We start from the raw sequence: 17,716 nt of genomic DNA on the forward strand, positions 1-17,716 counted from the left end.
AAGTCAAATTCAATCAGATTATACAGATTGGTCAAAACGTTTGCAATCTAAGGAAACCCAGTAGATTGCATCAAGTCTTGACAAGCAGCATTCACTCCACCTGAAAAAGCGTAGAGCCACAGGGAGAGTCATCTGCATTGTCCATGGCTTTGCAGCAATCCCTCTTACTGAGCAAGCATGAAGCTTAAAGGGAAGGAGAAACCTCCAGGCTTCATGTGAACGGTCATCTGCTTTGACCAACTAAGGGTTAGAGAAGGCAGAAACACAATAAGAGGGACAAAAAAGCACAGAAGCACACATTGATCCAGAAATCATTCAAATAAACTGTTTTTATTTGACACACAAAAATTAACAAACCAAAGACAATTTCCCTATTGGGCTTGAAGTGCAAACCTTAAAATAAGGCAAAAATAAATAAGGTTCCGCTTGAACAAAGATGAGTGTCCCTATTGTGATTAATAGTGTAATAACTTGCTGTTTCACAAAACTCACACAGCAGCTGCATGTGCCTGTGAGACAGTGCTGAGGGAATAGGGAGGCCCCACGGCTCTAGCAGTTGTTGTGATACCATGACAATAGACAGATTGCTGCTTTGAAGTCAAGCTGCTAAATGACCAAAAACTCAGAAAGGGGTCTGAAAAGTCCCTAAATTTGAGTCGCTAAGTAGGAAACTCTGGACTGTCGTCTTTAGTTTTCCTTCTCTATAGAGACCAGAGCTTCACTCACTAGCAGCTTCTCAGCGACAGACAGGAGCTGCCAAAGCTGACTTTTCAAAAGTAAATTTTAACATTTCATGATATATAAAACCAATTTTAAACTCTTATTACAATAAGTGCAGAAATATACAGTAGCTATGCTATATCATATGATTGGGTTTTTTCTAAACATATTTTTGAATTGATTCTGAAGGTGTGGTGGTGCGGCACAATTAACTGCACATAGCAGAAATCCTCGGTTAAAAAAATAAACCTTAGAGTATATCCACAACATATTTTGCTAGACCTATATTTAACATTGCAAGTTTTTACCAAATCAATTTCCCCTTTCAGGATAGGGATGGATGTATGGATGGTCAAATCAAATTATTCGATTTATTGCCCAGCCCTATCTCCCAAACATACCCAAATCCAATATACATTATGGCTGCTGTGCATTTCAAATGTAGCGCAAGTTTAGCAGTTCAAACCTTTTTTTTTTTGATTTAATTAAATCTGTGGCACAACACTGTACAACCTCTACTGCTAACATGTGGCAGATACCACTGGTAATCTGACCTGCAACCAAAATGCCCTGAACTCTGTTGTAAAGCTGATTCTACATCAGAGTTTTGGCTTCAGGGCTTGTGAATCCAGTAAAAGAAGGCAACTTCTGTATGATCTATGTTGGAATCAGCCTAGTTTTGGTACGTTGATCACAAATCAAGTTCTTACTTTTTTTATTCATTCTTTTTCACATAGCTGGTTTTAACATGTAAACCAGTTATCCTCAATATTTCCAGCTCCTCCTCCATCTAAAATTAAACATGATGCTGCTGATCATGGGTTTTAGAGAATGTTTGAATTGTTCAAAACGGTACCAGATAATTAAGTCCTTAACGACCCAAGACCCCACTCCCATGTGTGAAAGACTGAAGAAGTCAAAGAAAATGAATTCTTCCAAGTTATTTCTGCTAAAACGGTGGTTTTTATAAGCGATTTAATTAATAGTGATGGTGTCCCAAATAACATGAATTTCTTCTTTTGCTTTTTACCAAATTTCAACATTCACTGCTGTACTAACAGCATCAAGTTTGTATTACAGTGCAGGGACAGGCTAGTATTGTTTTAGGTTTTAACAACTTTTACATAATTTTTCAGGATCAAAAGTTTTGGTCTCAATGTTCTTGTGTCCATCTTCTTAAATCATCATCTCAACATCCATAATTTAGAAATCATAGTTCTTGAAATATGTGTTCAGTCACTCGAATTGATATTAAATGCATGCACTGGACGGTCCTGTAGGGAGAGATGCATAGATTTCATTGCAAAACATGGAAAACTTCAGTTTTGACATTTTCCACAAAACACTATTGTCACATAGAGCTCCTGTGTTGAAAGGATATTGTTTGCTTCTGTCGGAGAGGTGCACCAGCTGTGGCTTTTGCTAAAGCCACTTTTGCTCAAGAATGCTGTTTCCTTTGAAAGGACACAGTCTTCAGATGTCACAGATTTCTGCTCAGATAACAGTTGGCTCTGCCAGGCTCTCTTACTCTGGTTTGATGACAACAGATGACATGTTGGCGAAAACTAGCACCATAAAGGCTGTCTATTGTGGAATAGGTACCGCCATGGTAAAAGGACAGTTTCCTTCAATTCTAAGGTTTTACATAGCAGGACAAAATAGAAATCACCTGGCCTTTGTCATGTGCTTAAATATTTATATCTAGGTGTGGTAAAAACACAACAAATTCAACACTGTCTTCTTTTTTCAGCCAAGACGAAATGCTTTGTGGAGGAGGCAAGATTCCCAGGGATTATTCAGGATTTAAGAGGGGAAAGTTAAAAAAACTGGTTCTGCCAATCAAATGTTCTTGATTACCAGATCGTTAGCCAGTGTAGCTACCACTATAAAAACCAGTCTGTTGGCCGTTCTCTACTATAGTGCGTTCTGTTGTGTGTTAACCCAAAGGCAGGGGCAACATGCATCACTACTGACCTTAAAGCAGCTGATATTAAAGCCCATCAATCTAAGAAGGGTTCAAGTCATTTTCCAAACGTCCTGAACTTCACCATCCTACAGCGAGAAAGATTATTCACAGCTGCCAAACATTTAAGACATTTGTCAAGAATTGCCTCATTGTCCTCTCTAGAGGCCATGCTTGTTAAAGTCCACGACTGTGTAAACAGAAAAACGCTGAAAAACATCCGTTGGGGAGGGTTGAAGCTCTCTTCTGGCTAAAAGCAGATGGCAGCATAACCAAGGGTCATCTGAATGAATGAACCTTTGGACGGATGATATCAAGGCAGAAATATTTGTACTCCCTGTTTACTGAAAGCCAAGCACAGCATAAAGTTCATTGCAGATGGCGATCATGGTGGTGGATTAGTGGTGATTTGGGCTTGTTTTACAACCACAGACATTGGGCTCCCTGCAGTCAACCATGAACACCTTCGTATGCCAAAGTATTCTGAAGATGAGAGGCGTTCTGACTGACTGCTGAAGATCAAATTGGGTCATGCAGTGACCCGAAACGTGGCGCAAATCTAAAAGCTAATGGCCGAAAAAGAGGAAAATCAGAGTATTGCATTTGGGCCATTCTAAGTCCAAACGCAAAACAGATTGAAATGTACTTATGAGAACTTAGGAGAGCTGTGCACAAAATGATCTCCACAAACCACAACAAATTGCAACAATGTAAAGAATGACCCAAAAGATCTCATCCTCACGCCGCCCTGTGATGTGAAAGACTGAAGAAAAGAAAAGCTCCTTTTTTTTTGTCAGGTTCACCGACACCAAATAGATAAGGTTTGCTTTTGAAGTAGCAGTGCTTATTACCTCTATACCTCCTTCATGCAGGGTTAGGTTTTCCACTCCAGATTCAGTAAAGCCTTTCCTGCTTTCTAGTTAGTGTCCAAGCATAGTATTCACGGATTCCTTCACTAACTGGAACCATCTGCTTTTACGCTGCAGCCGACTTCCCTCCCTCATTGTCAGACATAATGAGCTGCCGGCCTCCTAGAACCCGGCACATCTGATATTTTATTTAAGGTGTCCTCAGATCTTTAATATTAGAGAACCCCGTCCATCACAAAGTAACAGTCTTACCTGTGCCGACCTAATTGCATTTGAATCATCTGAATAGGGAATACGCTACCCCGGAAAGTCACTTTTCTATGCCTCGCTGCAGCTTTTGAAGATGCGCATTTGCTTTAATGAAACCAGTGTTATCCCCTAAAGAAAACAGATGGGCAGTTGTGCAGGTGTGTGTGTCTGTATGTTGGTCTGTGCATGTCTGCATGAGACGCTTCTGTTGACTGGCATTGGCTCTCTGCAGGCACATATGCATAGATGTGTCTGCTTTAGAGGAGTAATTTACCCTTTTATCCTCTGCTATTTGTAGAAACTTGTTTCTGTCTTTTATGTAGATCTGCAGTTGGGGCGTGTGTGTGTGTGTGTACAGACATCCTTTTAAAAGATTTTTGGGTTTGAAGCACTCAAAGTATAAATAAATGAAGAGCTTTGGCTGTTGAAACAGATGTCGGAGCCAAGTGTAAGGACCCCTTCAGCCTCTGAACCCATCCAGCTGTCCCTCTTAGCCTTTCTATCTTGGCACAGACCAAAACACCAACAGACCAGGTGACTCTTGGCCCCGACACGTCAACAAGGACGCCTGGAGATTGTCATGGGGTGGAGGGAAAAGAGCAGGTTTCAGACTGGAAAGGTAGAAAGAAGGGGGCAGTGCATTTTTGTGGAGAGAGGTACAACCCTCTTGAGAGATGAATCCATTAACAGCGCTTCGCCTTTTAATTAGCAGCATAATTGCCAGGTGGCAGATTTTTTTTCTCTCCTTTTTTCTTCCACTTTTTTTTTTACTAATGCTGGTGGTTTATATCTAGGGCCATACCTCTAACAAAGCAGGAGAGGCCACAGGCCCACTTGCAGCAATGCATGGCACATGGGGAGGGTGGACATATTCTAGCAGCAGTAACTAAGTGAATCACTGCTGGGATGCACACATACTGACAGTCAGAGGAGCAAATGCAATGCTGGGACTGCTCATTAACCTAGGCATATTAATCACTTGCGTTGTGTGCCTCTGGCCTGCAGGGCCTGTGAGGGTTTGCTCCTCATATAAAACACATTGGCAGATGGTCCCAGACTGATGGAGCTGCATCTCACATCACCTTTAGTTTGTTTTTTTTCCCCCCCTAACCCGTCCATGTCGATACGGTCCAAGAATATTGTTCATCGTAAATGTGCGGGTGTACAGTGTGCGTTTTATTTTTATTTTTGTAAGACTGTTAAATATGTGTAATGGAGCCTTATTAAAAATTAAAGCAATGAGTGTAGTGTAGATATGAGCTGCAGGATTTAGGTCATTGCTGTACAAAGGTCTGCACTGCAGTTTATTAAGAATTTATGACCCTACTCTGCAGGGGACCTTATGAGGATTTCATCTGAGTTGGCTGGTAAACAAATGATGCTGTGTAATTGAGATTTATAATACAAAAGTGTTATCCAGTGTGTCGCCTATAAATTCTGTCAGTTTGCCTTCCCCTCATATAAACGCTTTAATACACGCAAAGAAGCACAAGTGGGAAGGGGCTCGCATATTCATAGAATCGGCATGCTCTTGCTGCTTTTTGTGTGTGCTGTGGGAGTCTCATTCTCACGATGTATAACGACAACACAGTGTACTTTTCCAATTTGCATTCAATCAGTGGAGATTTATGGTGATCCATAGGCTCTGTTGCTGGTCACAGTCTAATCCCAGGTCTGGCCCCAGACGCTCTGCAGCAGACAGCTTGTAAATTACCTCCTGCAGCAAAGAAGTAAAATCGCCAAGAGAGTCCACAAATTCTCAGCTCAGCAGATCAAGGGTCAGTCGTGGGCTAACAGCATGTTATCCTAATCTAGTGCAGCTTTTCTTTTCTCCGCTTGTCGATTCTTGGTAAAAACAAAGTTATTTTTAATTGTGGGAGGGGGGGGGGCGTGAGTTATTGCATCATTCTTGATTTTGAATAATTAGAGGAAGGTGTTTTGCTCCCCTTTGGATAAAGGTTTTAAACCACAGCAGAGGAGTAATTATTTTGTTTTGGGTTTAATAATCCTTGATTTTTAGTCAGACCAGTTTCCCTTTCTGCCTGGCTGTCAGTCATGTTGCCAGTTGCAAATGCAGTAGAAATGGCTCAGTCCAAAAACCAAGCATTTGGTGATTGCATTTGATGATTATAGCAACACTTAGGCTGAGCACAGTTGCCATTGATTCTGGCTCGTGGTGGATTTATTTTTTTACCTTTTCTTTTTTATTTAATAAATGAAAAATACAAAGTTACAAAATGTTTTGTTTATTCCCAAATATACATGTGAAACCGTGCATTTTACAGAATCATACAGACTATCTTCATGCATTTGTTTTAATTTTGATGATTATGTTATATACCAAACGAAGACACAAAATTCAGGGACTCAAAAAATTTGGCATTACTTATAACAAATATATGAAACATTTTATGCACAGACATGTTGGCATGCTTAAAAGTATGTTGATGAACTATACAGTGCAGACATTAAATAGTAGGGCATGAAATATTTCAGTGTGGCATGGAGGTTATCAGCCTGTGGTACTGCTGAGCTGTTAAGGTCGCCCAGGTTGCTTTAATAGCGGCCTTCATCACCTGCATTGTTGGCTCTGGTGTCTCGTCTTCCTCTCGATAGCGCTCCATAGATCTGTTTTGGGGTTTTGGTCGGGGTACTTCTTTGGCCAATCAAACAGTCATACCGTGGTGCTTTAAAGCAGATTCTGGTTCTTTTGGTAGTGCTGGATGGAGCCAAATGATGCTGGAAAATGAAATCATCACTTGGTGTTGATCTGTTTTACTTTTTGAAATGTAACTTTTCGATAGTTTTTAAGATACACCTGTAGACAGAAAATACATTGAAATAATTGTATTTAGCTTTTCAATATCATCAGAGCTCTTTCCTCTCTTCTATATTCTACCAATACACTGTTTATACTGGCTCAACTTTTACAGCTTTTAAATTCCAGTTAGTGTTTCATTTTTCATGAAACTGTGTATTTATCTGGAAGTGTCTTCAGGCCACTGCTGGGATTGATCATCTCCTGTCACTGCTTAGCCGTATCTTGAATCATAGTTCTTACCTAGAGAAATAAAATGGCCTCTTCAGTGGGTTGCTTCCTTATCTTTTCAAACTTTGTCTTTGATTTCAATCTGTCATTTCCACTGGCTATAAGGACATCTATGACCTCTGCATTTTTTTTTCAGACCCGTCACATTTTAGCACCAGAAATCAGCTCCACTGTTTCTTTTTTCTCTTAAAAAGAAAGAAGCCATTATACAGCGCAGTGACTAATGTTGGCGCTTGGCCTTAAAAAAACTGCTGATTGATTTTAATCCTTTTGTGAAACATGTTGAACAGCTGTTTCTGTAAAGCAGCTTATGTTCACTTCTGTCAAACACGGCATGCACATCTCTCAACTAAATATAGGGAATTGCTACATTTAGGATGTTTTTTTCCTTTTTTTTTCTTTAAATAAAAAGTGTCTCCTGCTTGGATTATTTTAGCCGAATAAGTGTGAAAATTGATAAAATAGTTGGTCCTTCATCTGAAAGCTTAACCACAAAAAGGGCAACAAATCCCAATTAGTACTTATTACTGCATATCAAAGCTTTATGGCACTGCGTTTCCTGGAACATGACCTTGGCTACTAAGTTTTATTCTTAATTCATCAGTTTCCAACTTTGTGGTATAACTGTTGTTAAATTGCTTTTGCTGCATGGTTTCTCGCTATTGACAATGTCCTTCAGTTTGCACGATAAATCTCCAGTCAAAATGGGATTCAGACAGATTCAGGCTATGTTGAGTTCTGCTCTTCTTTTAATGTACTTTTCATCCCTCAGCACGATGGTTCACTTAATCATCCTGAAAAATATCATTGTCAAGCCTCCTTTTGATTGATGGGATGAGCGTTGCCTAAGATGTCAATGTGCACCTGTGTGTTTACTGATGAAGCAATGACTGCATCTCATCAGGCCCTTGTCACACTGTCCACAAATGTGCTTGTCTGCAGGCAGCCATCTCTGTTGAATTGCACCCAAACTAACTAATCTGATGTCTTGGAGCAGGAGCACACGTGAAACATGTTGGGCCCTCCTTGGTCTTGATGCCTGGCTGGGTGCTATTGTCTGCCTGCTTGTTTCCCTTTTACAACCATCCGATACTTCAAAGTGCAGACAAAATGTTGCACAACCACAGAAGCTAAATCGTCTTCTCGGAGGCCTTTCATAATGCTTTCCATAGTTTCAGCTGAGAGCTCTCATGTCACGATTGTTTTCTTTCAATCAGAACGCTGCAACAGCTCTTTGAGATCCACGAGGACTCTTAACTGCGGCCTCATTTGCATATTTACACTTGTGTCGTCATATGCTCTAAAAATGCAAATTACAATGCAGTTTTATAGTTTTGCATCTCCTTGATCTGAATACGTCTTTATATGAAAGGCATTAAATGTGTTTAATTCTGCTCCGCCATTTTTTTTTTCTTTACAAAGTCAAAATATTTAGGTTTGAAATATAACTTGCTGTACCTTTCTCTTGCCAGGGGGGGAACAGCTGAATTAACATTCTTTCTTAGAGGTGTGATTACATATTTTTTGCCAAGGGTTGTGTTATTTCTGGGCAGACCTGGACATAAACTGCAACTTGACTTGTTGGCAGAAACCTAGTGCGAGTTGTTCTAATTCATTTTGAGATGAACAGGAATGGGGCATCAGCATTTCTATAATGCCTTTTGCTGCAGGGGCTATAATTATTTCCTTTCACTTCAAACGAATAACAAACCAGCAGGGATGTTAAATAATAAATAATTTGTCTGATGGAGGTATTATTATTTCTTGTGCTTCTTTACCTGGTAAAACTTTAGGTGCTCTCCTAAGGTGGTAAAAACTTGTGTAGATCAGCTTCTTGTGAGTTGTATCAACGTGTATTGGAGGATAAATTAAACTGAATAAATCGGTGGAAAAAGATGTTTTGCTATTTATTTTATTGATAGTTTTTTGAGATGCTTGAAAAAAATCCAATGTTCATCTCTACCTTCAAGGTAAAGTTATTTTCCTCTAAACGCTGTAAAGGAAAAGCTTCACCTACTTAGATCTCCTAGCAACAGTTCACATGTTCTCGCTGCACGTGAAAGGTGATGAGCCGACCTGGGAAAACACTTTTTGGGTTCAGTACCCGCGGCCCTCCCCACCGGGTTGCTGGCAGTGACACATTAGGATGCGGCCTTGTCAGTAAATATTGCAAACTGGCATTTCCTTTGGGTGATGCGTCCAGAAAGGTCAGCGCTGGTTGGCGGCGGCTCAGGCGCTCTGCGCGTCTCAGGCCTGTGTAATGGAATCCAGTGGAACTGCGTGGCATTTCCATTGATGAGACCTGACCGTCCTGTTCATCATTTACATCAGAGGTTGTTACTTTATACACAGCGCTGGGATGGGGCTTTCTACCACATGCTGCACACTGTCTGGACGTTTGGGTTAATGAAACATTTTAAGGTTGTTTTTTTTCACATTTTGCTTAAAGCGTTTTCTGCATGTAGGGGAAAGGCAACATAAATTTAAATGAAGCCCTTTTAACTATGAAGTCATTAATGTATCAGATTTATTTGACAAATCTGAAGTGTTATTCAGCTACATATTGGCCTGAATCCACCTTTTCATGTTTTAAAAAGCAAGCAGTGAGAGGACAACAACCATACAGGAATCATTGACATTTCAGCCTGCACTGCTGGCTCCTTTTCCTTTTTTTAAAGGTGGTGACTCACCTTTTCTATTAGTTTGCCTTGAGAAGAATTATGTGCTGAAGTCTCTCCTCCACCTCCTGCTTTCCCATCTCTTTCTACAACTGGACACAAACACACTCGACGTAAGGCCTAAAGGACTCTTTTTAGTAGGACTCGGACTGAACAATGATGATCGTTGTTAATGTCATTAGGTGTTTTCTATGGGTATGACTGAAAGGACACAGCAGTGTTTTAGCATGTGGAACAAACAGCAGAAATCGTGCACATAAGCTGAGTCAGTATGCCCAAGAGTTTCATATTTCTGAAGTAAGTCTAGTTACTTGAATATAGCTGAGTTAAGGTCGTTTAATCTGGATCTGGAACGACCGCCGCCCCACTGATCAAAAGCCTACGTCCCATTTGCTTCACAAAAACAATTTCCTTCTGCCCGCTCGGTACAATTTAAGTATTCACATGTGACAGTCGGCGCAGCGCTCCACAGTTTCCTGAGTGCTGAGGGAAGCCAGCAGCTGAACCGAGTATGAGCACAAGTGATGCTTTCACAGTGCCCTGCTCTCTGCCGTCTGAATACTTCCCCCAGCCTTCATTAGCATGGCTGCTGCATTCAGCCTCATCGCAGGTCTCTGCATTTGCATGTGTGCCTCTGTGCATGCACACTTTTGCGCGCTGGCTGTCTCACTCTGACTTTAATGCCCCTCCCAACTTTAGTTGAATCCTCTTGTTCTTTTTCTCCCCAGTCGGATTTCTCCCTTATTTACTCCTCCACACTGTTTCCCCTCTGGCTGACTCTTCATCCTTGTCTTTTCTCCTGATTTTTCTCTGGTTCTTTCTTGCCGTTTGTAACTCCCCCCCCACCCCCACCCCCTTCCCTTTTCACCAGTTCAGTGGCCGTGTTTTGGTCCTTTCCTGTAAGATGATCATCCCCTCCAGCTCTGTTTCCCATCATCTTCTTTTACATAGGCTTCTGCGATAAAATGACAAAGTCTTTCGTCTCTCTCACTCCTTAGCTCGCCCAGGTATTATTCAGCACTCATGATGGTGATAATTATGCACGTACAGTGATCAATAATGTTTTCTAATGCTCTGATTTCAGATGTGTGTGAATGAGGGCTTGTGCTGGCCAGGGTAATTTGTTAATACGTCCATGCATGCTTGGGTTTCTATCTGGTAGCGAGTGCAAGATTCAGCGGAGCACTCCAGACCCCCGGTAGGAATACCGACGTGCTCAGCAGGGCTAGATGCGTCACAAGTCAGTCTGTTTGAAGTGTCCGAAAAACATGATTCCTCCTGTTTCCCTTTTCCCCCTTTGCATTAAAAAAACCTTTAATGTTGCTTTGCTTGTGTGGTTGTAAGGACTGTAAATATTCTGCTGTCCTGAGTGGAAACAGGTCTGCGTAAGATTCTCACATTTTGTGAAACTGGTGTTCGTACTGAAGGTACTCGGTGTTCTACACGAAGGTTTAGACAAATGAACTGCAAGCGATCTGATGGCTCTGATTCAAAAGTGAAAGGGAGAAATTATTCACACGGTTGCAAACGCAATTTAGCATGTTGGACCGTTAAAATGCTATCCACAGCGCTTATTTTTATACATACCCTTAAGCAAAAATATAGAATAAATATCCACAAATTAAATATTTTGAAGCGCTCATTGCATATATCAGCTCTTTATAAAGCAGCACAGGCATGACACCCTGAAATAAGCTGGTTAATTAGCTGGGCTATCTGCTTGGTAGAGCCTGCAGTTGACTGATTAACACAACTGCAGCTCTTGGCTTTGCAGCTGTAGTTTTGTCACCCTAATACCTTTTTATCATAGCGACACTCGGCATTTCCACATCATGCCTGTCCATCTTTTTCACCGCCAGCATATTCTCAAACAGCTGCTTAGTAGCCTTCTTTCAGCCAGCTGACTGGCAGAGTCCAGCAACATGTGGGGGAGGGGCAGCACTGCTTTCCCCCCTTCAGCAGAGACTAGGCAGGTATGTGTTAAAATGAATGTAGCTGAATATGGGGCAACCCTGGAAGAAAATGCCCCTATGCTGTCTACAGGCTCATGCTGGTTTTTGACCATAATTTAGTTTAAAAAAAAAAAAAAAAAGCTTAGCTTCTGTTTTTTTTTTTAAATAAATGTAGTAAATTAAAAGATGGGCTGCTGTTAAGTTCACCTTCTCCCAGCACGTTAGAATTGGATACTTTTAAAGAATGTCCCCGTGCGGCAGCCAAGTTCCTTGAAACCCTGGCGTTTGAGTCAGTATTTTCTTTTGGCCTGCTCCCTCGCGTTGTCAGCCATGATCTTTTTGCAATATGCGGTGTGTTTAGTAGATGATGCGAAAAGCTGGCAGGCTGTGATCTGTACCAAAGTCAGTCTGTTGATCATTACTGATAAACCATTTGTGACTCAGGTCATTCTGATCTGATTTAAAGCGTCAGGGCCCCCATCAAAGTGTTTACATCCTTCACTTGATGAGCAGCTAAGAAGAGTACTGTGGCCTAATTACTGTGCTGGCAGGGGGCTTGTTTAGCTAACCAGGAAAGGGATTGGAAACGGTGGAGCCCAAGTCTAATTACGTTGAGATAAAATGATTCAAAGAGATTGCCAGTGCTAAATGAGATGCATTTATGGGGTTCTTCACATGCTGCCACTTTAAAGTGGATTTTATGATAATGTATTTCTTGAAGTTGATGAGGGGGGGTCCTGGCTGCAATTTAGTGACTGTAGTGTACCTAGCGGTCTTTTGACAGTTTGTCTTCTCTGAAGCTGAAATCAGAGGCTTTTTTTTAAGCTTAGGGTTAAACTTACAAGGAGTCTAAGTTATTTTGCCAGAACTTTTTAGCCCGTTCATTTTTATTCACAAATGCTTATCCAAGCCTGTGCAACCCCTCCCCAAATAAAGACCCCAAAACAAATGCTGTAATAATGCTACTGCTGTTTAGCAGACCAGCAGTGTTAAAATCATTGTCTGGTGCAGCTTGATCCTCCATGCTGGCCCTCTTACTCACAGATTTAATTGAGGTCTGGGTCTTTGCTTTTTTTCTGCCAATACTTCCCTCCAATCAAGATCTGCATTTTACAGCAAATGAGGCTAGGATGGTGCAATTCATCAAATTTAGATTTTTGGCTCCATATGACCAAGTAAAAATCAACAAACGAAATTACTTTTCCTTATTTTGTTTCCTGAATGACTTCCTTAATGCACAAAATGCACATATTGAGGAATTTAATGTCACTGATACAGTAAGGTTTTAAACTTTTCCAATGAGGTTCACAGTGAAAGATGGAGCCGCTCAGCTGAGGCGTCATTCCCCTTCTCACCTGAAGGAAAGGTCTGAGCAGAGAGCAGCTGAAACACTAGTTCTTAACAACTAAGATGTTTAAGAAAGTAAAAATGTTTAAGAAGCTGTGGTGACGGCTTCTTCTACGTTTTATTTGCACTCAGTTAAGCGTGAACCAGAAAACATGAATCAACATCAGTCATAACTTCAGAGAGGAGGCATGTATGTGCCAGTGTGTTTTGAAGCAAAGCGTGAGAACAATAGATCAGCTTTCTGAGACCCTTTTAACTCTGATGGAGCAGAGAAGACTGATCTGCATGAACTCTAGTGACGAAACAAAACTGCTGTCAAAAGAAAAATGACCATAATGAACATCTGTGATGCCTGAAAGTCATTGGTGAGTCTGTATAGGACACAAGCCACGCTACTGGAGGTAGCGTACTGATATATACTCATTTTATAAAAGGACTGCCTTTGAATTAAATATAAAACTGCCATTTAGCTCATCACACAACCGGTGAAGGTCCTGATTTAATGAAAACATGCTTTTGAACTGTTGAAATCGTGTATAAATCATATTAGACCCTGTTACATTGTAAAAGAGTTGATTTAAAAAAAAATATATAAATGGAAATCAATTTGGTGAAAGAGATTTTGTTGAGCCCTACACTTTTCTCCTGCTGTACATTTCCAAACTGAAGGAATTAAAGTAATGGTAATCTCATTAAAGACTTATTTCCCCCCCAAATTTAAACATTGAGGTAAAGAGAACCCCAGTTTGACGAGAAGCTTCCTTCATGCCTTCACAAAACTGCATTTCTGTCTCCAAACAAACATCCAATTTCCTGTCTACTGTAACAAAGACTTTGGTGAAATACCCCCCACAGCAGCTGATTGACAGCGCTATTTGCCCGGCAGCACAATCTGCATTGTGCGTTAAGTGATCACACTGTAACCTTGTGAAGACAAGACAGCAGGTTGTGGGCGTGTGTTTGTCATTTTGGCTGCGAGTGTGTTCATAGTGTGGGCGTCTACCTGTCACACTGCTACTATCTTATCCTGATAAAGAGTGAGATGAATGAAGAAATACACAGATATGCACATTAGTGCGTCTGTGACAAAAGCAACAAAGACAATCATTTTTTTTTTTTACTACCAGCTCAGATGTGCAGACATGTTTTTACACGTTATTTAACCATCTCGTGTTGTTTTTGTCTCCCATAGTGTCCCGACTCCTCCTGTAAGCAGGACCTGCTGGCCTACCTGCAGCGCATCGCCTTGTACTGCCACCAGCTCAACATCTGCAGTAAAGTCAAGGCTGAAGTTCAGAACCTGGGAGGAGAGCTGGTTGTGTCTGGGGTGAGTCCAGCTTCTTCTTTTAAACCAATCATCTCTTTGGTTAACTGCTGAAAGAATATTGGGAATAGGTTAAAGAAATCAGATGAATTCAGATGCTGGTACAGATGTTGGCCAGTTTAAAAAGAGCAGAGAGTGAAAACTTTCTGTAGCACATTGCAGTCAGCATTTTCCTCAAGCTTCATGGTCACACACTTTATGTGTGGTGTAAATGGAGATTTTTTTTTTTTTTTTTTTTTTTACATTTATTTAAAAAAAAAACAAATAATTTGAATGCACTATTTAATTTCTAAACTCTTAATTGTTTTTCTTTCCGAAATACATTACATGTATTTAAACCTGATGAACGCTGGCTGTTGGCGGTCAAACCTGATTTTTTTTTTTTTTTTTTTCTTCAGTGATGTGTAATGTCCTGTTTGAAATTAATCAGGAAGCTGAATAAATGTCTGAAACGTGCCAGCCTGTGTAGAGCTAACATTTGCCAACCTTTCCACCTTCTAAGTTAGCGACGTTCAAAGCTGGCGCTCGCATGCCTTAAAGCAGCAATTAACCACTTAACCGTTTAAAATGATTACAGCACTGTACCTGAGTGAGCAGGATATCAGCATTTTTGCCCTTCTTCTTGAAGGAACAGAGGCGAGACTAACCCTCCAACACTATCTGAGCTTCACTAGTGTCTCTGGAGCTGTCCAGCCAGCAGATTAAATTAGTGTGACCTTTTTAAATATTCTGAACCTCGCCAGACAGGGATCCCCCGCTGCATACGTCTGAATTTTACGTGTTTGTTTTTTATTCGTTGTTGTTGTTGCCAAAAAGCAGAAGACATTAAGAGAGATGGCCATTCGCTTTTCACTTCACAGGAATTCAAATAGTGCAAAATCAAAATGGCATCCTTTGTTTTTCTGCATTCACTTGAGGCTAACAAGATTCTCCCTTCTCTTCTCTGCTCAGTTGGACAGCGCCATGTCCCTCATTCAGGCAGCCAAGAACCTGATGAACGCCGTGGTGTCTACTGTCAAGGCCTCCTACGTCGCCTCCACCAAGTACCAAAAGAACAAAAACGTAGAGGCCCCCAACATGCCAGCGGTCGCCTGGAGAATGAAAGCTCCCGAGAAGAAGCCGCTGGTGAAGAGGGAGAAGCAGGACGACGGGCAGACCAACCGAGTCAAGAGATCCTCCCACAAGAAGCATGTTAACCCTGTGCAGGCTCTGAGCGAGTTCAAAGCCATGGATAGCATCTAGAACCCCCCCCCAGGAGGAGACTATGTAACCATAAGTTTAGGATAGATAGAGCCTTTTATCGAGTCGAATCACAGCTGTCCTGTGTTTGTGCAGCTTCTTTGGTTGACCTGTTGTACTCCTCCACTGCCTCATTCCTACCACTCACGTTTGCTTTAATTCGTAGCATTACCGGCTCTTCTGTAGAGCGTACTGTCAGAAGGGAAACCAGCTGGGTGGACTTATTTCCTTTCATGCATATGAGAGGAAAAAGTGGATACAGAAAGTGATTCCAAGTTTGTTTGGTTTTTTTTGGGGGGGCTAATTTTGTTTTTCTAACATTTTTTATGTAAAACATTTGGAGGGTTCATTATGTTTTTTGTGCAGACTGCAAATATCAACTATGCAAAATTTGCTTCCCCTTTTTATTTTAAGCAGTAAAGTAACTTTATTAGTGAGATATTCAGTCCTGCTTCGTCCTTAAAGAACCAACTTCAGGCAGTTTCTGTATGCGCTCGCCGCTTTGAATCTTAAAATATTGTTCTGAAGCCACTTTAAACAACTAATAACTTCCAACTTATCCGTTTTGTGTCTCTGCTTTAGCATTTTAGTAGTTCAATTCAGTTTCTCATCTCAAATCAAGTTTGTCAACCACTCTTCCTGTTTTATTCCATGACAGCTACTTTTGATACATAAGGAACAAACATCCATTCGCTGTAGTCCCGCTTTTAAAGATCCCCCAACTCCTGGGCGTTTGGTAGAGCCCAGAGGGGCTACAGGTTGAGCCGAGTGTGCGTCGGTACTTTCCAAAGCCACTGAGCTTCATTTGCTACCGTGAGACCAAGCATCTCCACATTCTGAACGCATTTAATTCAAGGGGATCAATATATTCTCTTCAGTCTAGAGTTTGCCTTTAAACTTTGTATTTCTTGTCCTTGAGCTTGAACACTAAGATTTTATATCAGAATCTTTATAAAACGGTAAACTGTATTTTTTCCACATGGTAGAGCTTTAAAATGAAATGCCTTTTTAAAATGTGTAATGTATTTTTGTTTATCCAACTGGACCCAGTGGGATGGAGCTGTAAGGTGCAGAGAGTCATGCCGGTCTTTGCTTTAGAGCAGTACGTTTGTCCACAGCAACACTTTTGAGATCCTGCTGCTTTCGTCTTGGAGACAAACCTTTGCTTTCCTGATAACATCTGAACTCTAGCAGGAGTGACGTGGAAGGTTATTGGACGGATTTTCTTTTTAAAGGTGGTCTCAGAAACAGAAAATGTCAGTGGATTGTTTCCTAATCTTTTGCTCTATTGTTTTGGTTTGAATCTTGAGTGAAATTAAACTACTTTGCTGTGGATTTTGTTTATTATAATTGAGAATTTACTTATTAGCGCATACATTTCTTATATTAATGTGCCTGATTTATATCTTAAATAAACAACTTCAATCCATTCTGCTTTGCATTCTTTGTCTACTGCAATCTCTTCTGTTTGTCCCTTTCTTCTCCCTCAGTGCTCTAAAATCATGCAGTGTGTTGCCATTTTTCTAGATTTTATTATTGTTTTGCATTTTATCTGAAAACTAAAAGCCCTTCAAAGTAACCCCCCTCCTCCCCCTTTTAACAATGCACTGTTTCATAACAATGAATTATATATGCATATCTCCCTGTAGTCTTTGTTGCTGACTTGGGGGCAGTCTACAGTATGCCGTTTCAACATGTAATTGGGATGCTCTAGTGCTGCGGTTAATTTTCCCATAAAAACGCGCCCCTTTCAACGTTAAACGGCTCGTTTAGTGTTGCGCCGCTTCGTCTGAGAAAGTTTTGCTCTGAGTCAGACGGCTGCATCCTAAAATTTGGAACAAAATGTCTCCTTGATGTGCGGCAGCAGCATAATTGAAGGGGCTCAGAGTAGACGGCTTCACCTCTTCAGACTCCGGGTTTCTTTTAGCATCAAGTTTTTCAGCTTTATTTACTGGTGAAAAAAATATCCCAACTTGTTTAAATTTCCAACATTCAAGAATTCAAAACTAAGACGCTAAGTATGCAAACTCCTCACACTTTTACGGTTTGTCACATTACAACCACAAACCTTAATGTAAAGGTGCATTAGGGAAATTAGGATTTCACTAAAAGATTAATTAAACTTTAAAACGGAAATTTAGTTTCCATCAGCAAAACCTGCTTGTGATATATTTCCAGTAATTCTTAGGAGTTACAGCAATATGAAAATTGGGGATTCATTTTCTCCAAAGATTATATTGTATAAAATCCAAGTTGGAGTCCATCGAACTGGCCAGATATATTGTGGATGTGTAGCGTGCGGTCTCCTGACTTGAAATATATTCTT

General features: G+C 40.8%; 1 protein-coding gene across 1 annotated transcript in view; it reads left to right on the top strand.

Moving 5' to 3' along the window:
* ctnna1 (catenin (cadherin-associated protein), alpha 1) overlaps nt 1-16,820 on the top strand; it is an 83,961-nt gene extending 67,141 nt beyond the window's left edge. The window contains exons 17-18 of the mRNA XM_012867916.3: nt 14,020-14,154; nt 15,103-16,820. Of these exons, the coding sequence (XP_012723370.1) occupies nt 14,020-14,154; nt 15,103-15,393 (426 nt within the window). The 3' untranslated portion in view covers nt 15,394-16,820. The remainder of the gene's footprint in view (nt 1-14,019; nt 14,155-15,102) is intronic.
* The last annotated feature ends 896 nt before the right edge of the window (nt 16,821-17,716 follow it).

This window comes from Fundulus heteroclitus, chromosome 23, assembly GCF_011125445.2.
Source record: "Fundulus heteroclitus isolate FHET01 chromosome 23, MU-UCD_Fhet_4.1, whole genome shotgun sequence".
Taxonomy (NCBI): Eukaryota; Metazoa; Chordata; class Actinopteri; order Cyprinodontiformes; family Fundulidae; genus Fundulus; species Fundulus heteroclitus.